The 23,549-nt window shown below is 43.6% G+C and overlaps 1 protein-coding gene across 3 annotated transcripts; it reads left to right on the top strand.

Annotated features, from left to right (window-relative positions):
- The first annotated feature begins 8 nt into the window (after positions 1–8).
- On the top strand, positions 9–23,237 carry NSFL1C (NSFL1 cofactor). Of its 3 annotated transcripts, none has more exons than XM_016148917.2 (10): positions 23–179; positions 2,529–2,626; positions 7,948–8,022; positions 10,092–10,097; positions 10,676–10,841; positions 11,442–11,534; positions 12,574–12,683; positions 13,054–13,191; positions 19,614–19,778; positions 21,560–23,237. In XM_016148917.2, exons 1-10 carry the CDS (start codon positions 75–77, stop codon positions 21,720–21,722), a joined length of 1,119 nt encoding a protein of 372 aa, XP_016004403.1. In that variant the 5' UTR covers positions 23–74; the 3' UTR covers positions 21,723–23,237. The 3 variants fall into 3 exon arrangements, with proteins under 3 accessions (XP_016004404.1, XP_016004403.1, XP_036085457.1); XM_036229564.1 differs by having other exon boundaries at positions 10,065–10,097; XM_016148918.2 differs by lacking the exon at positions 10,092–10,097 and having other exon boundaries at positions 9–179.
- The last annotated feature ends 312 nt before the right edge of the window (positions 23,238–23,549 follow it).

The following is a 23,549-nucleotide window of genomic DNA, read 5'->3' as shown; positions in this document are numbered from 1 at the left end:
CGGGCGGAACGCGGCAGTGGGGCTGAGGCTGTACGGCGGGGGCCGGAGCGGTTTGGGCAACGCACGGCGCGAAGATGGCGGCGGAGAGACAGGAGGCGCTGAGGGAGTTCGTGGCGGTGACAGGGACGGAGGAGGACCGGGCCCGCTTCTTCCTCGAGTCGGCCGGCTGGGACCTGCAGGTAGCGCCACGAGGCGGGCTGCGTCGGGCAGGGCGGGGGCTGTGGGGCGAGGGCGCCTGGCGAGTCAAGCCCGTGGTGTCCGAAGCGCACAGTCATCCCGCCGGGCTGCGGCCCGACACAGGCCTCAGGAGCCTGTGGCCGCTTGCCACGCGTTGCCAGCTCGGCTTGGACGTGGGAAAACGCCGGCCAGCCCCGGTCCCGACCTCTTCTGCCTGCCTTAGTTTCCTCTTCTGCCTCGCCTGTTCTCTTGGCCAGCGAGACTTTGTGCACTGCCACAGCCCGCGTATAGAGGGGGATCTTGGGGGCGTGGCGGCCGCGCGGAGTCTCGGATGGACGCTGTGTGGGTGGGAATGACAAGTTCCCGGGTGGAGCCACTCTAGGGACGAGGTGGTCGTTCATTTTCATTTCCGTAGCCCTGGCCGCAGGTGGAGGGAGAAGCACAGCCCAGGATTTGACTCACGCCCCCTCCTACCTAATTGCTGGGAGAAACTACCTCCGGGGTTGTGGCGCAAGGTTGGAGCCTAATTTTCTTAGTTACCTTATCAGTAAAATGGGAGTCTCGTGGAGCTTATCGTCTCTATTTTACTGGCACGTAATAAGTTTATATAAGACATTAAGATGAGCTACACGAGGCGGGATTTTTGTAAACTGTTGAATTGCCTTGCCTAGAACAACGCCTGGTACACAATTAATGCTCATTAATTGGAGAAAGAATTGCGTAAATGTTCTCGACCAACCTACATCTTGGATAGATGATGATTAATGTTTATCGAGTACCTGCCATGAGCCAGGTGCTGTTCTAACTGCTTTATGCGTCTTAAGTCATTTAACCTTTGCATTTTGCAGCCGAGGATTAGAGAAATTGTTTGCTCAAGGCCTCACTAGCTACCAGATAGAAGAGAGCATTAGGACTCAGTGCTGTCTGATTATAGAGCCCAAACTCTTAACCACAGTGTTCCTGGCATTTATGTTTATTCCTTTAATCTTGGCAACACTGTGAAGTAAAGATTACTAGCCCCATTGTATATAGATGAATTGGAAGCTCAGAGTGTAAGTGATACGCCTAAGGTCCCACAGCCATTAAGCGATAAGTTTGGGATTTGAACTGGATCTGCTTACTCCATTTAAATTGCTTCCCAAAAGTAAGAGATAAAGCATTGCTCCTCTACAGACATACAGTGTGAATGTAGCCCTGTGCAGGACAGAAACACAAAATGCAGCTTCTTCTCAGAGACCTACATCACAGTACTACAATTGGCAGTTTCCCCCACACTATAGGTAGGGAAAACAGAGGCTCATGCATGTGACATGACTTACCTGGCAAGGCCAGGACTCGAATGCCCAGTCAGTGCATGTCCCATGACAGCTTTCTCCTAGAAGGCCTGTAATGTCCAGCAAAGGCACACTGCCTCCAGCAGGCTGGTTACATCCCGTGAAGGTGCACTATTCCTAGTAGGCTGGTTATGTCCCACAAGAGCTCACTGCCTTCTGTAAGGCTGGTGACCTTGAGGACAGGAGCCATGTCTTTTTTATCTTTGTGAACCTCAGTGCTTTATTTCTTTGCGCAGAGTAAGTCATTGTGCAAAGTATAAATGGCTGTCCATTAAGTCAGTGAGAGAAACATACAATCACAAATGGCCAAAAGACTTCCATATTTATTGTATATATGTAGAGCTAAGACATGACTGCATAACTAGTAATGGAACTTCTCGTCCATTGTGTAGGGTTAGTGGAACAGGTGTCCCCATTGCACAGGTTAGGAAACTGGATCTCAGAGAGGAAGTAAAAGTAGCAGTCTGGACCGGCCCCATAGTTCCTGACTCCTGGCTATCACATTAGAACTGAGAGTAGGAGCCTGAGCAGATCGCCTAGGATGGAACCTGGCTCCGCTCTTTATCAACTGTGACCTTGGGCAATTTTATTCTCTATCTCTGTATCAGCTGTCTATATATATATTGAGATGATAACAGTACTAATTACATAGGGTTTTTTGAGGATGAAATGAGGTAACATGTACAGTTCGCTCAGACAACGTGGCACATAAATGCTCAATAAATGTACACTGCTTTTACTAGATCACATTTTTTAATAAAATGAGAATGAGGAATATCTCTATCCCAGCCTTCCTTCTTGCCTTCTTTTCCCCGTAGTAGGTGGAATTTGTTTCAGGTAATATGAGAACTAACAGTTGGGCTATTACCTTTTGGTCTAATTTTCTACGGCCCCAGATACAGACCTGTTTGTAAGCGTGGGCCATATCTTTGTGTCTTTGTCCTGTGTGCTGTTCAAAGGAGGTATGTTAGACGAAGGCCTCTTTAAGGATCCCAAGTTACTACCTCTCTGTTTCAGATCGCCCTAGCGAGCTTTTATGAGGATGGAGGGGACGAAGACATTGTGACCATTTCACAGGCAACCCCCAGTTCAGTGTCCAGAGGCACAGCCCCCAGGTAAGGGCCTACTTCAATTATTGCTGCATGGGTGTATTTCCAGCAGTGAGGAGGAGCTATTTCCTGACTTGACACAGGGTTCAAGCCTGGGGATACGGATCAGTGAGTTCGAGTTAGACTAACTGGTGGGTGGTAGTACCTTGTCCAGAGGGAAAATGCTAACGGAGTTCTCAGAAGCCAATTTTGTGCTAGCACCTCAGAGGAATTCTATGAGGAGCCTACCTTCCCCTGATGCCGCCAAAGGAATGACCTGATCATTCCTTTCTTGTAGAGATAAGGGTGACACTCAGGTAGAGGCTCATACCTGAGTGTGGTTTATGGTCTAATCATGGGAGAAACCACAGAAACTATTTTTAAGGTGTTTTTAGGGTTTTTTATTTATGAAATGTAAGGAGCAACCTTCCCATCTCTGGACGTTTTTAAGTAGAAACCAAAGGTCATCCTTTCAGGGGTACTATAGATGTAAAAGATTAGGTCACATAACTTTAGAAAGTTTTTTTTTTTTTTAAGGTATTCATTATTCTATTAAGAAGTTCTAGAGAAAAGAAACCTGTGTAACCCATTCTTTCCCAAATTGATTACAGAGACCTTATCCTAAGTAATCTGGTATTAACCTTTATGATCCTATTTGCATCCCCTGTCCCAGCCACCCTGGCTCTGAGGTTCCCATGGCAGATCACTGCTGTGGTCTGCAGTGAGACAATGCTGGTCTTCCAGAAGACAAGCAAGGCCTCGTCCTAGAAAAGTGTCTGAATTCAACTTCCCTCTCTGCTTTAGCCTGATTTGCTTCTATTCTCTGGCATATGTTTTTACCAGAAAAACTTATTTGGGTTTAAATTCAACCTGAGAATGCTTAGTGTTTCTTTGCCAATGAAGTTGTAAATTGTGTTTCTCTATAAGTACATCTGAACCTTAAATTACATTTCTTCTTTTTGAAGGAATACTAACCCTAGAACTCATTGCTTTTGTAAATTCTTTACCTCCCATTTCTAGAGGAGAGGTAGTAGGCAAGTGATCTTACAATTATTCACGGATGTTAACCTATGGGGGTGCCAGTGATGGCACTGCCTCGGACATGATTATTAGGGTAAGGGCTCTTCTTGCAGCTGCTCGTAGAGACAGCTGACTTCCTGGGGTGTGTCTTTCACAGCCACCCCAGGTTACTGTTGGAGTGTTGGCATGTACAGAGGAGGAAAAATTGAAATTTAGCCTTTGATGTTAGTCACATACTCACACCTCTCTTCTCTAGTAGTTCCAAAGTCCTGTCAAAGGAGTAGTTTAATAGAGCATGGACTAAGGAGTCTGAGTGCCTAGATTCAAATCCAAGCTCTTCCACTGTGGAGATCTGTGACCTTGGGCAAGTTACTTACATCTCAGGCTCTCAGTATTCCTCACTTGTCAAATGGGAAGGATAGTAGTGCCTACCACATGGGAGGTTAAATGAGTTAATACTTATAAGGTACTTAGAACACAGTAAATGTTAACTGCTATTATCATTTTGTCATCATTACCATCCATTCTTGTCTTTGTGTTCCCTGTCTCATTTCACAGCATTAAAAAATAGACATAAAGGTGAAAGAATCAAGGAAATAGAGTTTAACCGTAGGACTGAGGGGAAGTAAAAGACTGAACACATGGAGGCCTAAAGGCTTTGCTTTATTGCTTTGGTTAAGCCTCAGACTCAGTACTGAGGGAGCAAGAGGTCACAGTTTGTTGCATTGTTATCCTTGTTGAGAAGGAAAATATTGACCACATTCTCAGAAGCCAAGCCTATGCTAGCACCTCAGAGAATTTTGTATGCGGCCTGCTACTCTGCCCCTCCCCTAACCCTATTTGACCTGAGCGTTGCAGGATACTTAGTCTGCTGCTAAGCTCTTCCCATCTCCCAATTTCATCTTCTCAAATATCTCATTTCATCACTGCTGCCATGGAATGATAATTGGTGAGTTCCTCTTTTGACTCTAGAGGTGTTCTTAGTGTGGAGACCTTGACCACTTGGAGGAATCTGAATGGAAGTGAGAAGGTCCATAAATTACACCTGATACTATAGGCAAAAATTTGTGTGTATGATTTCTGGCAAGGAAATTCATAGCTTTTGTCAGATTCTCAAAGGGCTGTGGAATAAAAAGTTTAGCCGTTGCTGTAAAAGAAAGTCTTAACTCCTCAATAATAACAGCTGTCATTTATTGAGCACTTACCAAGTGCCAGGCACTGGGTTAAGCCTTTACATATACATCTCTTTAGTCCTCACTACAACCCTTTGAGGTGGGTACTGTTATTATTCCCATTTTACAGATGAAGACAGTGAAGCTCAGCATCTTCCCAAGATCACACAGCTAGTAAAACAAGGATTTAATTCAGATCTGCTTCTGCTTTCAGCTTTCAGCCAGAGTGATGTACTGCCTCTCCTTGTGGATATTGTGGTTCCTCCAGAGTTTGCCATGACCCTACCATTTTAATCTTAACCCTTTTTCCTTGTTTCTTAAATCTTTATTCCAACCAGACTGATTTCTTTGGTGTCTCAATTTTGCCTAATTTTTGCTTCTGCTTTTGATTGAGCTTCTCACTTGACTGTGGGGCCTGAGGATTTCTGTGCCAATTCATTTGCTTTCTGCTTGTCCAAAGCCTGTCCTTCTTTCCAGGTTTACTTCCATCCTCACCTTCCTTATTGAGCGTGTTTTCCCCAACCCATAGGCACACCACAGTCCTGTTCTTCCAGTCATAACTATAATTCATTCATTTCTTTGACCCATGTCCTTGTACTGCTTGGTGATGTCTCTACTGTGTTGTCTTGAACTATTAATATTTAACTTAATTTTTTTCTTTCTAAGTAAATCATAAGTTCCTGGAAGTGAGAGGGCTAGTGTTTCAGGAGCACCCACATCTATCTAGCTCTGCAAGATATTCTCACCCATGTTCTTTTATACCTCTATAGCTGTCTGTGGAAGTAGGTCGGGTACTCACCATTTCACAGGTCAAGATGCTGACTCACAGCTGCTGTTATGGCAGATTCCAGCCCAAGTCTGTCTAAATCCAAAGCTGCTTCTACCTTCCTGTCCACCCCTGTACCTAGCACAGGGTCAGGCAAGAGGTAGTGGTTAGTTTCTTCATTTTTTTTCTTTCATCCAACAAAACTGTACTTTCTTAGAATTTCAGAGACTGCCATTGTATGATTCTCTAAAACTATACTGTCCAATATGGTAGCCACTAGCCTCATGTGGCTGTTTAAATTAATTAAAATTTTTAAAAAATACACATTTGGTTTTTTTAATTTGCACTTAGCCAGATTTCAGATAACTCAGTAGCCACATGTGACTATTGGTTTCCATAATGGACAGTGCATATTCAGCATTTCCACACTGCAGAAAATGTGATCTGACAAAGGACTTTTGTGCCACTTCAGGATGCCAGGGTAGCCTGGGAGATAGAGTTTGATGCTAAAAAATTGAAATTTCTGGGACATTTTGCCAATTCGTAGAGGACATGGACAAAATCTTTTGAAACTGGTACTGTCCACAAGACATCCATACGGTTAGGTAACTCTCGGAGCAGTGGTTCACAAACATGAGCATGCATCAGAATTACTTGGAAGACTCCTTAAAAGCAGGTTGCCAGACATTCCTCTGGAGTTTCTGATTGAGGAGGTCTAAGGTGGGGCCTGAGGATTTGCACTTCTCTCAGTTTTACAGGTAATGCAGATGCTTCTGGTCCAAGGACCAACAGTTTGAGAACCATTGCTCAAGAGTAGTACTTGAAATGTACTATACCATGCATTAGTTTCCTGACTATTCACAGAAAGCCTATGAGGTTGGTGCTGTGATTGTCTCCATTTTCACTTGGAGAAAATATAGGTTTAGAGAACTTCATGCCCAAGATCCCAGGGTGGGATGGTAAGTTGGAATCGAACCTCAGGATGTGAACACTAGAGTCTGTGTTAGACTCTGTTATAGTCTTAAGTACAAGAACTTTTGGAGAAAGACTCAAACCCATAGCCAGAGCAGGTGGTTTGCTCAAGCAAGTATACACATGTGTATTTGAAGGTGTTAACAGAGAGAGGATTTTTTTTTTTCTATAGATTTTTTTTGAACGATATTAAATAGAGCATGGAATGTCTTGGAGGTTGCTCTCAGCTAACTCAAGCAGGGAATGTATTTGCCTCATCGATTGGTCTTTGTCCTCCCATTTCTAGTTGATAGAACCTCAAAGACTGTTCTGACCCCTAGTTGTCTCTTTGAAATAAATCTTCAACACTGAATCGGAGCTTTCTAGTAAACAACTCCTCCTCCTCTGTCTAGCCTTGCTAAAGCTTTTCCCCCATATCATAAGGAAACTTTTTTCCTCTAAAATATAGAAAATGCTTTTATAAAATGTGTGTCTTGTGGTCCTTGAAAATCTAAGATTGTTCCTTGAGGACAAATCTAAACTAGGAATAAAGTGGCAGTGTAAGACAATGCCAGAGGAGGGAGTTAACCTTTCTCACACCCGTTTTTAGTGTGCCCTCTCCGTCGTACCCCACACAGCTCTGTTCTTTTTTTTAAAACACCAGTAAATACTTCTTGACTAACCTATAGTAGAAGTAGACAGAGGCCTCCTTACCCACATATTCATTTCCTTTCTATGTCTTGATGATTTTTCCTTCCTCTAATGTGTTACTCTTACTAGTCTCTGTGTATGTACATGTGCTGCTTTTCTGTGTTGCCCTGCTGGTCCCCTTTCTCTGCCAGCCCCACCACCCTTTACCCAAATGACTCACTGTTCACCAGTTCTTCAGCACCCACTTAAATGTTATATTTTGCTGGAAAACCTTTCTTGATATTCCCCCATCCCTACTTAGAACATGAGGCTCTGTGTTTGTATGCTCCATGTGCTTCCCTCTATCATAGCCCCTAATGCACAGTATTTGATGGATGGTTTCCTGGCTGAAGTGCCATTAGCCTGTAAGTAACTTAAGGGTAACAACTGTGTCTGATCATCCTTGTAGACCTAGTGTCCAGTTCAGTGCTAAGCACAGGTGTTCCCTCAGTATTTAAAAATTAAATGATGAAAATAACTATCAGGTAGTAAGTTTTTAAAGTAATACAGACCCCTATCCTGTCTCTCCCCCCTCCCTTTTAATTTATTCTTGTCCTGTGTGACCTTGAAGAAATAAATACCCTCATTATTTTGCACATAAACTTAGGTTAACCCTCTTCTGCAAAGATCCTTTTCCTGCCCCACCAAAAAAATCTAACCCCAGTGTCCTCAACTCCCTAACAGCTGATGATGGGTTACATTTTCTTTAACTCCCCCTGAGATTATTTTGCTCTTTTTGGTGTCTCTAGCGATAATCGGGTAACATCCTTCAGAGACCTCATTCATGACCAAGATGAGGACGAGGAAGAGGAGGAAGGCCAAAGGTGAGTCTTCAGAGTCAGGGGCACAGTCCACAGGAAAGTCCATAATAATGATAACGTATAAATCATTTAAAACAAGGATCCCCAATCCCTAGGCCACAGACTAGTACCAGTCCATGGCCTGTCAGGAACCTGGCGGGCAAGCTAGCAAAGCTTCGTCTGCATTTGCAGCTGCCCCCTAGTGCTAGCATCACCGCCTAAGCTCCACCTCAGATCATTAGGCATTAGATTCTCATAGAAGCACCGGTCCCTGGTGCTAAAAAGATTGGGGACTGCTGAAGAATAAACGTGTTTGGTTGTTACTAGCCATTACTACTGTGAGCCAGTCAACACATATTAGAAACAGTCTCCCTCTCCCTTTAGCTTGGAAGTAATCCCTGTATCCTGATAACTGTTGTTTTTCTTTTGGAGTATACTGAGTTTTTAATTGTTAAAATAATAGGTATTTATTGAAAAATATTATGGGAAGGGAAACTAATCAGTAGGAAAGAAAACAGTCATTTGTGATACCACATCCCAGAGGTAACCAGGTATCAATAACATTTTTAGTGTATTCCAGCTTTTTCTTTTTAATTGAAAAAGCAATATGTCACGTAATAAATAATAAAAGACTTCTAAATGTACATTCTCCCAATATACACACACAGTGTGTGTTTGTTTTTAACTTTTAAGAATGTTATAATGAAATTAGTGCCCATTGTGGAAAATACAGAACAGTGTAATGAAAAAATTCAACATTTATCTATCATTTGATAACTACAGTTAATATTTTGGCATATTTCCACTCAGTCTTGGTGCTCTGTAAATATACTTTGTTTTATATTGTATTTTACATGATGAAAGTCAGATTATTTTGTTTCTTGCTTTTGTTGGATTAATGCTAAATCTTAAACACTTTTCCATGTCATTAAAATTTTTCATGAGAGTTTGACTATATTAATAATCCATCATGTGAGATGTCTGACATTTAGATTTTTTCATTTTTTTACCACTGTACATATCAGTGCTGTGAACATCTCTGTCTACTAATCTTTGACTACATTTAAGATTATTTTCTTAGAATAGTTTCTAGAAATGAAAATAGGAGGTCAAGGTCATGAATAATTTTAAGGCAGTTGATCACAGGCTCCTAGTTGTTAAGCCAATGCTTTGAGCTCCCTTAATAAAGACCTTACAGTCCATTAAACAGAACTTCATCTACCTGGAATGAACAAGAATGAACTGGCTACAGCCTCCTTTTGTGGATTTTGCTTCTCCATGGGCTCTGCTTCTGGTCTGCCAAACATTCCTAGGGAGCACTGTGTAATAACTATTAGGAAATAAAAGTACCTCATCGTGGTCACTCTGGGAAGTGGGCTGAGAAATTACATGTGTTCTATTCTGTTTTCATCCATATACACTTTACACTGCCTCAGAGCCTTCTTAGATATACTCAAGGTTCAAGAATAACTATTAATTTCAGAGTTTTACACTCATAGAGTGATAGGTGATGTTATCAAGTATGTGAATCCTCAGCCCCTAAATGACCTTCTCCTCTCATCCTGTCACATCTTCCAGGCATTGACCTTTCTTTATTTCACATCCTGATTACTTTCTTGGCCCCTCAACATTTCAGACCTGATGACACTGGTGGTGGTGTCTTTGCCAGGGACTATGGCTTTGCCTTGCATTCCATAGGAAATATCAGGAAATAAAAGGCTGAGACTAATTTCTGTAGGTTCTCAATTCTCCCCACCAGAGATGAACTTAACCGAATAGGAGTGATGAGGCAGTTAGCCAGGCTGTGTGACTGACTGGTTTTCAGACCGAGGCAAAAAAAGTTCTTACTTAATCTCAAGCTTGGCTTATTGCAAAACCCAGTGTGGGTATCTTGGGGCTTGTATTTGAGCTTCCCTGACCTTTTGCAGTACCCTCTCCTCAGTGCCCCCACTGTATGTAATAAAAATAGCAAGGCAAGGTGAGGCTTGGGTGAGCTCTTGGTGCAGTATCACACCACCTTACATATGTGCATTACTCTGTGCTTGTTCTTTTGCATACATCTGCTGATTTGAACCTCACGGCCCTGACTTAAGGAGCAGGTAGGTAGGGCATGTGGTCCTTCCCTCCCATTTCAGAGACAAGGAAAGTGAGATTACAAGGCAGTGAATGCACTGGCTTGCCCAGGGTCACTCAGCAGAGCCAACACTGGAGCCTTGTTGCTTGTACTAACCATGCCACTGCTACCATTACCCCATAGTTGCTATGTCCTAAAGAGGTGCTGGCCACTAGATGGGTAATTCCCAAAGGCCGATTCCGGGTTGGGACTCTCCTGAGCTGACGTGCTGTCGTGCATGCCTGGAATGCCCTTCCCTGATTTCTTTACCTGATAAATCTCATCCTCAAGACTCAGCCTAGAAGACACCCTTCTTAGGAAGCCTTGACTGACCTCCTTAGCTCAGTGTTCCCAGAGCACCCCTTATACTGACTTCTGTTGCTGCTCACACTGCGTTATGCCTGCCTGCCTCCTTATATGTGTCCCTAACTAGACAATAAGTTCCTTAAAGATGGGAGTTGTACCCTTCACCTGGGTGTGCCCAGCACCTACCACAGAGCCTGGCACCTGCTTTATTCATGTTTTTGAAGTATATTTGGTGTTAGATGTGTATTTTCTGCACAGGTTTTATGCCGGGGGCTCAGAGAGAAGTGGACAGCAGATTGTTGGCCCTCCCAGGAAGAAAAGTCCCAACGAGCTGGTGGATGATCTCTTTAAAGGTGCCAAGGAGCATGGAGCCGTAGCTGTGGAGCGAATGACCAAGAGTCCTGGAGAGACCAGTAAACCGAGAGTGAGCATAGAGGATCATTGTCTCTGGCCACAGGACTCAGGTTCCAGAGCGGGTGAAGCCGGCTTCCTCACCCCAGTAGTGACCGAATTTGTTTTGTTTTTCGTATGCTCACTTATCCTCATACACAAGAGAGCAGCTCAATTTCTTCCACCCTTTAACATGAAATCAATATTTAGGACAGAGTTTTCAAACCTGCGGCTCATGGTTCGAATCAGGTCCTGTGGCCCATCCAATTTGATTTACTCAATGTTTTGTTTTATTTTGTCTTAATCGAATTAATAGCCACCTGTTTGATATAAAATCTGGATTTCTGTCTTGGGAAAATCAAAAATTTTTCAGTGTTCTCCTCTACCCAGATTCCTACCTGGCCATGATTAACTAGAGCTAGTAGCAACTGTTTCCTTTAGCCAAGCAGCAACCACCATCTCCCAGTTTTTACCCTAACCCATTTGATGACTTTGCCTGGGCCTGTAGCTCTGAATGTGATACCCAGAGAAAGTGTTATCTAGTAGATAACCAGCTTTCAATACATCATTGTATCTGAGTAACCCCACCACCATTGACCCACTCCTCCAATGTTTATGAATTTGTCTTTTATAGCCATTTGCAGGGGGTGGCTATCGCCTTGGGGCAGCACCAGAGGAGGAGTCTGCCTACGTGGCAGGAGAAAGGAGGCGGCATTCCGGCCAAGATGTGAGTGTGCATGCATCTACCTTCCTTAGAGTGGATGATTGTGACCTGTTCTGCCATTTTTCAGAAGGGATTGGTCACATTAGTTGTGAACAGGCAGCTTCTTAAAGGGAAGAGACAATGCTCTTGCTTTGGTCTCAGGCTTACCTGAAAATCAAAAGCAGCTCTCATCTGGTTGGGCATGGGGGCTTGTGAAAAGGAGTGGGCAGAGGGGATTGACAAATGAAGTTTTCTGAGCATGCCATGACTCTCAGGCAGGACAGGGTATCCGGGGTTCTCTGGTCGTATGGGTACAGCTAAAGAATTTGGTCTTCAGACCACCCAAAGAGACCTGAAATAGAACTTTCAAAATTTTTTCCTTGCTATTCAGTCCTTTTTCCCTGAGCATAAGGGTCCCCCCTCCAGTAAGAGTAATGATACTATATAAATAATTTTGAAGTTTTTGAATTTAATATATGCCATAAACTTTTTCATATAGCCTTGTCACCATTAGTTTCTGTAATGTATTTGTGTTTAATCATTTTGGGTTTTATTCCAAAATAAAGTCAAGCAAGAATAAAAATCCTATCCGCCTGAGGCAACAGCTGCTAATATGTTGGGTTTCAGCCTTCTAGACCCTTTTCTGTGACTACAGGGGCTTGTATATGTCATTTTTAATGACTGGGAAATAGTCCATGAGTAGTTTAGTTGAGCACAACTACATGCCAACCACACTGGCAACTCTACAGACGAGGAAGCCACAACTTTGATTGAGTCACCTGCTCAGAGTCCCTGAGCTAGTGAATGGCAAAATGAAGGTGCAGACCCAGGTCTGTTTAATTCACAGCCCATTCTCTTAACCTGTGCCATAGTACCTTACTTTAGGTTAATGCTTAATTGGTTGGTGGTTGACTTCTTTGTGCATGTGTGTTTATGTGCCTTTCTATCTCTGTTTTAATAATGATTCAGTAAAATAGTAAAAACCCACTAACATGCAGGTTTATAGTAGTGCACTTGCCGAGATCCTGACAATATATGGACTGCTTGCCTCCTATTGTCACAGGTTCATGTAGTGTTGAAACTCTGGAAGAGTGGATTCAGCCTGGACAATGGCGAACTTAGAAGCTACCAAGACCCATCCAATGCCCAGTTTCTGGAGTCTATCCGCAGAGGGTGAGCAAAATAGCCCTCCAGCTTCCATACCAGTGGGTGAGATGGCAGGTGGGAAAGAAGAGGCTGATCTGAATGTTAATTATTTAAGAAGTAAATATTGAAGCAGATTTAGCAAAGTTGAGATACAGATTCAAAGATCTGCTCCAGAAACTTCATGTGTCTTTTTTCCCCCTGTGGGCCTGGGGCAGAGCCAAGTAAGTGACTAAATAAGATATAGGTCTCTGCCTTGACTTTGAGCAGACAAGAGAAGGGGAGGCAGACAGGTAGCCAGCAGTTTTCACAGTTGAAACTGAGAGGCTTATTCTCACACCCATCACTGTCATTCCCATCCTGCTCGATGTGGACCATAACATTGCCTTTTCTCATGCAGGGAGGTGCCAGCAGAGCTGCGGAGGTTAGCTCATGGTGGGCAGGTGAATTTGGACATGGAGGACCATCGGGACGAGGACTTTGTGAAGCCCAAGGGAGCCTTTAAAGCCTTCACTGGCGAGGGTCAGAAACTGGGCAGGTAAGGAGCAGCACAGGCAGGAGCAGACTGTTAGTCACTCTGCCAGGCTCAGCAGACCCACCGTGTATATCGCTCACTTTGTATATATAAATCTTTACAAAATACTTCACATTTTATTTTTATGGAAGGAAGAATATGGAGACCATGGGCTTTAATGTTACAGACCTGAGTTTAAGTCGTCTTCACTTTCTGTCCATATGACCCTGGGCTGTATGAATAGCCTCAGTTTGCCCAGCTATAAAATATACTAATGAGAGTCCTTTCTTCCTTGATACTGTTTCAGGGAGCATATAGAGCATTGCCCCCACAATGAGCAGTAAAGGTAACACATTGCTTCTTTGACTCAGTAATCTGGGGAGTTCAGGGCTGGGGAGTTCAGGCTAAAATAGACACATATATTCAGGTCATCCGAAATGGGGATCCAGAGGGCATAAGGAATCCTGGACTCTCCCAGCAAGCCCTGCAGTGGCATGGTTCAGGATCCAAAGGAGCCCAAGGACACTGTTACCCCATGCAGACTACAGCTCCACCGTTATGGCAGCTCTTACCTCTACATCTGTGGCCCTTCCTGACACTCACTTTGTCACTTTCTGTTACTTTCTCTGCCTTATGTCCTCTGCCTCCATCCTGCATTAGACAGACCCCTGATAGGATCAGATTGGTTCATAGTCACTGTTACTGCTGATAGCCAGAGTTCTCTCACCAGACCCTTGACCGACCCGTAGGCCAGCTGCCTCCTCTCAGGGGCGTACTTACCTTTGGCCATGGCCATGGGATCACTTGGTCAGTATTCATCAAAGGGGATTGTGCAATAAAAGGCACTCAGCATAGTGAAGTCCTTGTTTGTTTACAAAGAGAAAGCTGAGACCCTTGGACTTAAAGGGTTACCCTTGGGTATATGATTGGTATGTGGTAGAATGGGGACTGAAACCCATGCCTTCTGATTGGCATCCTTCCCACACTCTTCCTGTACAACAAGATACTCTCTCTGACTTAGACCTGGAAACTCTTGAACTAGTCATTGCCCTTGCTCACCTCATCCTCACCTATAGGGATTGGAGTGTCATCTGCCAGCAGCTGTGGTGTTTAAGTTGCTTGCTGGCCCTCTCCTCCCTCCCTGTCAGCCATTCATGCCTCATCAGGAGCAAGGGTCATAGCTCAGAACATTAGAGACCAGTAGATTTGTGATTTACCAGGATCAACATAGTTAAGTCCACCCTGTTCTCATCATTTCATCTACCACATTGAGGCCTATGAGTTAGAACAGGACAGCTGTTCTCAGGGCGATCCATCTGTAGCTTCCCTGTCAGCTGTGGTAAGCTGTGTAGAGCAGCTGATAATTTTTTTCTTCTATTATTAAAATGTGTTTATCTTTTTAGAAAAAATAGAAAATGCAGATAAAGAATAAAAACTATTTCTTAAACCTAACTACCAGATACATCCAGTTAGTATCTGGAAAGACTTATCCTCCTAGTTTTATATGTGTAGAGAATGTGTGTGCGTGCACATGCGAGCACGTGTGAATGAACATGCTCTTTTTATTACCTGTTTTGCCTAATCAATGTAGTAGGGCTGTCATTTCATATCAGTATATGTATTTCTGCAATGTTATTTCTAATGCTAATATAATTTTCTGTCCTTTGTGCTATAATTTAACCTATCTCTGCTGGTAAACATTTTAGGTAGCCAACAGAATTACAAACAATACTACAGTGAATATCTAATTAAATCTTCGTATGTCCCTTATTCTTGGGCTAGAAGTAAAATTGCTGGCTCCAAAGGTCTTCATATTTTTAAGGCATTGTCAAATTGTCCTCCAAAAAGGTTGTGAGTTTTTTACCCACTAGCAGTTATAAGAAAGGGCTCAGAATACCATGCACTTTGGGTTTGTTTGGTTTCATGATACTAACAAAAAATGATTTTACTATTGGAAGGCCTAACTATATTTGTGTGCAAGATTCACATCTCAAAAAATGAAAATATTTTTAAGGAAGTCTATGTTAGCAAGATGGGAGTTTATACTTTATTAGTGTGGAGGATGAACCCCACCAGTCAAGACAAAGGTTGATAATCAGGTGTGCTGGTTGTCAGTTAAATAAATGTTCATTGCCAGTTTCACTTTCATTTTATTTCAGTTTTGTTTTTTTGTTTTTTGAAAAATAACCTTACAAAAGGTTTTATACAACTAATGAGATGGGATTTTATCTTTTTATTCTAAACTAAGTAGACAATTTTTTGTTTTTCCCATGAATTTTACTGTGTTTTCCATTGTCATCTTGTCAGCTAAAGTGTTGAGGAGCCAAAGCTCAAGAAAACTTTCTCAGGTTTGCCTCAAAAATCAGTCTTGGGTTTTTTCTCTGATTATCTGGAAAAATACTTTAAAGCGAATGAATAGATTGTTCTCAGTTATATTAAACTTTTGTTGTTTTAGGTGTTGAATTTGGATAAGAACTAACCTGAAGGTTTGGGAAAGAATGAATTTGAATTAGAGTAGCAAACACCAAGACTGTACTTGGGTGGGGCTATATCATTGCAGCAGAGGGATTAGCTTTGGCTGTTCACAGTGCATTCTGTAGTTTTTATTTCTGTAAAGGGGATGGCAGGGTCTCAGGACTTACAATTTTGGTAACAAGCACCTTAGTGTCCATTTTATTCCCACTACAAAGGAAATGAGCAGTCAGTCAGGTGATTCAGATTCTTGATATGAATGAGACTCAGTTTCCCTGTGACTCGTTATGATACTTGCAGTGAGGTGGTAAAGAAAATCCTCTTTTTATAGATGTCTGATCTGATCTGACCAGTCCTGTCCCTGGGTGAAGTGCCCTCACTGCTGCAGATGGCCCAGCCACTGCTGGTGAGGAATGCTCAGGTGATAGCGGTTCTTAAGGAGCATCAGACGGAGTCTGATTCCCTTGAACAGATGCATTTGGCTGCCCTACACAATGATTAGAGCAGTTTGCAACTCCACTGAGGGCAGCATAGGCTGAGAGTACCTCTCAGGTAACCTTCCACTTATAGCCCATGGAAAGGCAGTAGCATCTCTTGAGTAATTTTGGTCCAGAATTTAACAAATATAAATGGACCCTGAAGAATGACAATAATCAGCTTTTTCAGTGTTTTCCTGCTGTTAGCTAAGTACTACACTAAGCATTCCATGTGTGTTATGGCCTTTGATCCTGTTCCTGTTTTGATTGCCATTATACAAATAAGGATTCTGAAGCTTATGAGGTCAAGTCACACCCAAGGCCGTACTACTGGCCAGTGCAGATCTGGGTTCCCTCCAGTCTCTGTTCTTATCTGCCATGCAGCATTGCATCCTGGATGTTTTTGCTAGCCACACAGACTGGTATTTGTGCTTCTCCTATATTCTGGGCATGGTGCATTACTTTTAGCTGTTATCTCAACTATGCGAGATTTTATTTAACTTGATTGATGAGGAAACTTCATCTTGAAGTAATGTTCCTGAAATCAGGTCTCGGTCTATCTGACTCCCGGACCTGGTAGGAGAATGTGGCAGGTGTTAGGAGCTCAGGACCTGGATTTAGACAGCTGAGATTGTATCCTGGTGTTACCTTGAACCAATACTGGGATCTTGGGCAAGTTGCTTAATCTCACTGTGCCTCAGTTTCCTCATCTGTAAAGGAGATGATGAATCCCTACCTCACAGACTGTTGTAAGGATTAAGTGAACTAATATGTGTAAAGTACTCAGCATAGGGCCCAGTTCAGTAATGGGTGCTTCATAAGTGTACACTGTATTTCCAACCTACTTTATTTTTAAGGTGTGTAAGTGAAACAATCAGAAGCAACCAGCCAACCTTCAAATGATGAGCACCAGCTCTATGCAAGAGCCTGTGCTGAGAAGAAAGCCGAAAACATCGGTTATCTCCTTGTATGGAGGACTTCTTAAATGTCCTGTGTTGGGCCTTCTGCACATATTATCTCATCTCATCCTCACAGCAGAACAGTTTCTTGTGGTACATGCACATGAAGACACTGAAGACCTAGAAACTTCAATGACTTGCTCAAGGCCACACCTCTTAGTTTAGTGGTAGAGTTGGGAGCATTTGGTGGGCCTTGAGCCAAACAGCATCACACTGATTCTCCTTAATAATAATGGCTGCAGTTTAGTGGACAGCCTACCCTAAAAGGTATGGATGTGGTGAGGATAGTATTCCCATCTTATGGAAAATGAAATAGAAAAGCCAAGATGTTCAGTAATTTGCTTGGTCACACAGCTCATAAGGAGGTGGTATGCCAGATTCTCTGGGAGCAGGGGAGAAGTTTGAGAAGGCATTTTCAATGTAAGTTATCATTTTCCTAAGGTAAACCTTTAGAAAAGATTTAGAAAGTAAGGCTGCCTGGTATGAATACACAGAATATAGAGCAAGAAAGCTTGTTCATTGCATAAGTTTTTAAAAATTTAAAAACTGCTCTACAACATGTGCTTCTGTTTTCTTATCTTTAAAATGGAGATAATACTCATCTCAAAGGATGATTGTGATGATTCAGTGAGGCCATGAGATGAAAAGAAAACCTAAACAGTGCCTACACAAAGTAGTTTAAATATCATTTCTATTTTATCTTCATCCTCCACCCTTGCCTGAACTGATAATGTCAGTCACTTTGGAATAACAGCTTTTTCTCATTTTAGGTTGGCTGAAAATGTGAGAGTTCCCTTTCTGACAGATAGTAGCTTCCATGAGTGCTTGTCATGTATTTGGAATTGCTATAAACAGTTGAGGAACAGATTGCCTACAGCCTAGTTGGAGAGTCAGCCTAACACCCATAAAACTAATGAACAAAACACAGTAGACCTTAGGCACTTCAGGGGTGACATTTAACTTGCCACCATTCCCAGGCATCTCCTGAGGCATATGACAGTGTAATTTATGTGTGTCCTGGCCCACATTTGAGTCCCACATGTGCGAAGCTGATGCATAGAAGCAGCTCCTCTCGTAGCTAGTAAGCATGGCCAGCATTCTCTTCTCAGCTCCACTTCATAATTCTCTAAGGCCATCTTTTTCACATTTGCAGAAAAGAGTAAGTTCACTTTTCAATTCTTCATTTCCAGTTATATGTTCTGGGGCAATGTTTCACAAACTGTTCGATGAAATTATCTGATAATTTGTGTGTGTGTACACATGATAACAAGTGTAACATGAAAAAGGGACATGGTGGTGATGCATAAGTTTGCCTTAACTGCATGATTGCTCAAGACCTTTAATATGCCTGTGATGCTGCTCATGTAATATGTGGCATTTCTGAAACCTTCCTGGAGCTATCTCAAGGGACAAGGATCCCAGGGAGCACACTTGGGAAAGCACTTAGAGTTGGATTTGCTAATACCTTTGGGTTTAAAGGTTAGAGGGAAGGAAACAGTGTAGGAACTGATTTAGAGGCTTTGTGGAGAAGCAAGCAAGTTCTCATCTAATGGCCTCTCCTCTGCAAAGGTCTAGGCCAGGGCATCTGCTAAGAGAAGCGCTGAGAGTGAGGTATATGGTGGTTTACAGGAAAGAGACAAAGGCTCCAAAAGCTTGTGGAGAATTGGGAGTTCTCTGTGTATTTTGTGCTTCTCAGCCACCCTAAGTACTTTATGTAATTCTTCACTCTAAGCCTCACAAAAACTGAGCAAGGCAGGTATCCTTAACTCTTGTTAAAGATCCTCATTATTATCCTTGTTGAAACTTAAGAGAATTTAAGTAACTTGCTCAACACCACATAACTTCAACCCTGGTCCATCTGATTCTAAGAGCTGAGCTCTAAATGTTGCAACAGGCACCATGTCATGTTCATATTGTATAATTAATCCCTGTGGTCCCAGGCACTTAGTTGGCCTTTGGGAAATCTCGGCCCCCTCTTCTGATAATTGACACATGAATATACACATAAGTGAGATTACAGTAGGGAATGCAGGCCTGAAAAATCCCATCACAGAGAAAGAGTGTGGGCTCATCCCTCATATTTCATCAGCCCCTGCCAGGCAGTGTCAAGCCTGCCTCCACCATAGACTTGGAGTGCCCCCTCCTCATTCTGCCCTCAGCCTTTCTCACTGAGGCTAAAACTCATCCTAGTCTGTTGGGTCCTGCAGCCTCAGTCTCTTACCACCCCAGGCTTTCATTCATACTACTTTCTTCCCTTCAGGCCCTTGTTCAGGTGAAGACACTGAGGAAGAAGGGGTTATGTATCTTGCCCAAGGTTACTAGAAGTGAGGGAGCTGGCAGTAACTCAGAGTCTGAGATGAATTCTGCTGGACCTGTGAGTTGCATGAGGGCAGGCATTCTGTCTTGGTCATTCCTTGTATCAGCTGCACCAAATATAGTGCCAGGTGCAGCAAAGGCTCAGTAAAAATCTGAGATAGGATTCCCCTCCTGCTAGGGGCCTTGTTTCTCTTCATTTCCTGACACAGTTCTCTCTCCTCAGCACTGCCCCCCAGGTGCTGAATACCAGTTCTCCAGCCCAACAGGCAGAAAATGAAGCCAAAGCTAGCTCTTCCATCGCAATCGACGAGTCACAGCCTACCACAAACATCCAAATACGGCTTGCCGACGGTGGGAGGCTGGTACAGAAATTTAACCACAGCCACAGGTACCTTGTATTGTCTGGCCTGTCTTATTCTAGGCATGTCCCAGAGACTTCTACAAATGGATAGGAGGCAGGGAGCTGTTCTTCCTCCTGACACCAGCAGACACTCCATGCTTTCCCCAAAGAAGGCAGTGGGTTGGGAAGGTATACAAATCCAAGGCCTTTGGTTCTGGTTTGCACTTCCATAAATGTGGCCAGTAACTGCTCACGTCCCTTCTGTGAGTCTCATTCCTCAACTGTAAAATTAGGGGACTGGATTCCTAAGGGATTTTTTTAGCCCCCAAACTCTGGTCAAAGGAAATCTCATGCTAAAGACAAAATGTCGAACAAAATTTGAACAGCTGTGGTTGAAGGAGGAGAGAGGGGACACAATGCCAGCATTCCACCCATGGCTTCCTCCACCTCCATCCCCATGAGGGACCTCTGAAACTGCAGTATATTAATTAAGGTCTTTTCTAGATCCGACCTTTGAGAATTCTAGAATATCTGCTCTACTAGTTCATATCACCTGGGCTAGATCAAAGCAAAATGTGCCTCCCCCATTTTAAAGATGGGAAAACTGAGGCACAGGCCGATGACATGATTAGCAGGAGAGGGTTGTTGCCACTTAAGATATTTGTCAACTCCTTTTTCTAAAATAGCAGTGTCTAAATTTCCTCAATCATAGGCCAGCTAGAATGCACATAGGGGATTCATTAAATGATTTGACTGTCCTTGAGTGATGACAAGGTTCACATGTGGGGTAAGTTGTGAAACAAGCCTTGGGAGCACATAGAGGCTTTGTTGAAAATTTCTTTCAACAAAGCCTCTATGTGTAGGAACTGTTCACTGTACCTTATTTTAGGTGCTTTGCATTTAAGGGGATTAACCCATTTCACTCATCTGAGTTCTTTGCCTCAGTTTCATTTCACTCATTAACTCCAGCTTTTTAGCATGACTGCTACTTACTCCCCAGGGTGGACAGCCCATCCGAAGTGCTTACCAGCTGGGTGAGGGGTCTGTTTGATGAAAGTCTCAGATTGCATCATGGATGTCCAGTCTCTTAGATGTGCCAAATTGTGGACTGCAGGGATTTTAAGGGTTGGGACAGTAAGAAACTTTTATTTAAGCTCCCTAAGGGAGAAGGCTGTCTGTTTCCAGTGACTCCATTTTATGATCACCAGGTTCAGGACTCAGGCAGTGTCTGGAGAAGGGATTCCTGGCATTCAAGAGTTGCTGACCCTCAGCAATTCTTCTCACTAATGATTTCAGTGATGTACAAAAGAGACAATATTTTTTTCCCTTGTGGGATTCATGGTCTACAGGAGGAGACAGACATTAATCATATCTCAGAATTGTTGGATGACAGTCTTGATCAGTACCATGGAAGCAAGATAGGGGATGAAGACCAGGAGCTTGGGGGGAAGGCTGCCTTGAGGACGTGGCATTCAAGCTGAGGCCTGACCAAGGCTTGATTAGGATTACAGGAAAAGGATCAGGCAGAGGAGCCCTCCTGAAAGAGGGACCCAAGTGTAGGCAGGGAGCATGGCATGATGAAGAACTGAAAGGAGAACAAGGGGATGGAATGTGGTATAAAATTAGGCCTTGGGACCACAGTGAGGAGCTTGGTGTTTCTCTTAAAGAAAATGAGAGCATCCATGAAGGGTTTTAGGCAAGGGAGCCAACATGCCTCCAAAAGAGCTTTGGCCATTGTGGAGAAGGATGGGGCCAGGGGAGATGGGAGTCTGTTGACAGCAGAGAACATCATTGCTCACCCTCCTCTCCATTCACCTCTGCTCCACCAGGATCAGTGACATCCGACTCTTCATTGTGGATGCACGGCCGGCCATGGCTGCCACCAGCTTTGTCCTCATGACTACCTTCCCGAACAAAGAGCTGGCTGATGAGAACCAGACCCTTAAGGAAGCCAACCTGCTCAATGCCGTCATCGTGCAGCGGTTAACATAACCACCCAGCCCTGCTGGGCGACCTCGCCTTTCTCCTATGTCCCCCACGGTCAGCTGCCCCGTTGGGACTGCCCTTCCCACCCCTCTACACACCCAGCAGTCCAGTGCCACGTCTCCTCCGTAGCTCTGGGTTCTTAGAACTCTGTTGGACATTTGTTTTCTCCTTAGTTAAATTTCCTCAGTTTTTGTGACGATCAATGGACTTTAAAGAAAAAAATAAAAACAACCAAAAAAATTGAAGGACTATCACCAGCATGTTGTACGGAACCTCTTCCACTGAAGCAGGCTTTGATTGCTTTAAAATCATATTTATCTCCAATGTGTGAGGGAAGAGCCTTCCTTCCATACTCTCTGCATGTGGTACACAATACTCATCCACTAGTGTGTCCACCTGCCACCCTCACAATGATTAGTGGAGGATTTCTCTCTCTACAGAAAAGAAAGTGGGGGGACTTACAGAAAGAGGCTTTGCAGCCATTTATTCCCTCAGGAACATATCTCTCTCCCAGATTAATCCAGGCAGCAGCAAAAGTCCTCTGAAGTGTGAAGTCAGAATTTAGATGCACACAACTTCTGCTGAAAATAAATACTTCCCTGGCTCCTTCGCTCAAAAGCTGGGAAATCAATAGCTCCCCAAGCCTTCTCCAGTTGAGATTCCAATTACACCTGCCTGCCCCAGCCCTTTCCTCCCTCATCATCCAGGCTGCTCTCGGCCTGGTGATTCTCTTCTGCTCTGTCATTGCTTTAGTCCATGTGCAGAAATTGGTGCCTAGGAGGAAGATGGGTATCTTTTCATTGGGAAACAGCTTGTGCCAAACCAAATGAGTTAAGAGTTAGTATCTTCATGAAAAACGATAAAAAAAATCACTAAGCTATTCACTAATGATGTGCATGGCAAATGAAATGTTGGAAGTGGGATTCCCTTGCTACCAGCTCCTTTTACTGTGCTAGCATTTGCGTGAGGCCTCTGCTAAGTAAATTTTTAGGGTAACAGTGCCTGACTTGGGTGCATAGGTTCTGCCTCACAGTTCTCTGCCCTGCCCTGTTTGGACTTGAAGCAACTTCAGCAGTAGTCCAGCCTGGTCAAGACCTCCCCCACAATTGTTTTCTGTGCAAGTTTGGGAGAGGCAGTTCACTGGGGTCTTGGAAGCCTTTCCACCTCCCTATTACGTGGAATACAGACATAATCAACACTGACTCAGAATCTCTTGGTTTTGAATCATAATATGCCTCAGTCCTCTTTCCAAGCAGTCGTCACCAATCACTCTGGCTTCACACCCTACCACAAGCCAAGAATCAACACTACTACCACCCAGAACTGAGGAAGGGCTTGGGTTTCAACCAAGGCATGTGCGAGAAGGGGACATGACTTGGTGATTCCAATCCCAAACGGCGAGGGCTGCAGCGCCTGCCACGGTGTGTCCAGCAGGTGGAGGCAACTGTGGAAACGAAATGTAGGTTTGGAAAAACTGTAAATTATTGTTACCTTGACCATTAAAATCCAGAATGAGGACAATGGAGTTTTGTACTTTTTAATGGGTTGCTTTGAAGAAGCTGTGTAATAGCAGCCATTGTAAGGACTTCAGCGCCTCACGGCATTCTCATTTTACAGTGGGAAACCTAAAGCCCGGGTTGCACAGCTGGTTAAGTGATAAGGTCTGTCTGCTTCCAAAGCTTGTATTCTTGACCACTGTGTACCATGTGCATGCACACTTGACCCCCTCCCACCCTGCCTGAGGGTTTCTGCTTAAGTTCATTAGTTCACACCAGAAGAGATCACAAAAGCACCTCTCAAAACCTGCATCTAGAAAAATACAAGCCCTCCTGG

The sequence above is a fragment of the Rousettus aegyptiacus genome, unplaced genomic scaffold (genome assembly GCF_014176215.1).
Source record: "Rousettus aegyptiacus isolate mRouAeg1 unplaced genomic scaffold, mRouAeg1.p scaffold_m13_p_12, whole genome shotgun sequence".
In the NCBI taxonomy this organism is placed as follows: Eukaryota; Metazoa; Chordata; class Mammalia; order Chiroptera; family Pteropodidae; genus Rousettus; species Rousettus aegyptiacus.
Note: the sequence above shows the minus strand (reverse complement) of the source record. Positions and strands in the feature narration are given on the sequence as shown.

Bases quoted from the DNA above. Each gene is read 5' to 3' on its own strand.
- NSFL1C (XM_036229564.1), top strand. From the start codon at position 75: ATGGCGGCGGAGAGACAGGAGGCGCTGAGGGAGTTCGTGGCGGTGACA. The intron at 11,535-12,573 runs GTGAGTGTGCAT...CTATTGTCACAG, and splicing joins GGCGGCATTCCGGCCAAGAT to GTTCATGTAGTGTTGAAACT. The intron at 12,684-13,053 runs GTGAGCAAAATA...TTTCTCATGCAG, and splicing joins CTGGAGTCTATCCGCAGAGG to GGAGGTGCCAGCAGAGCTGC.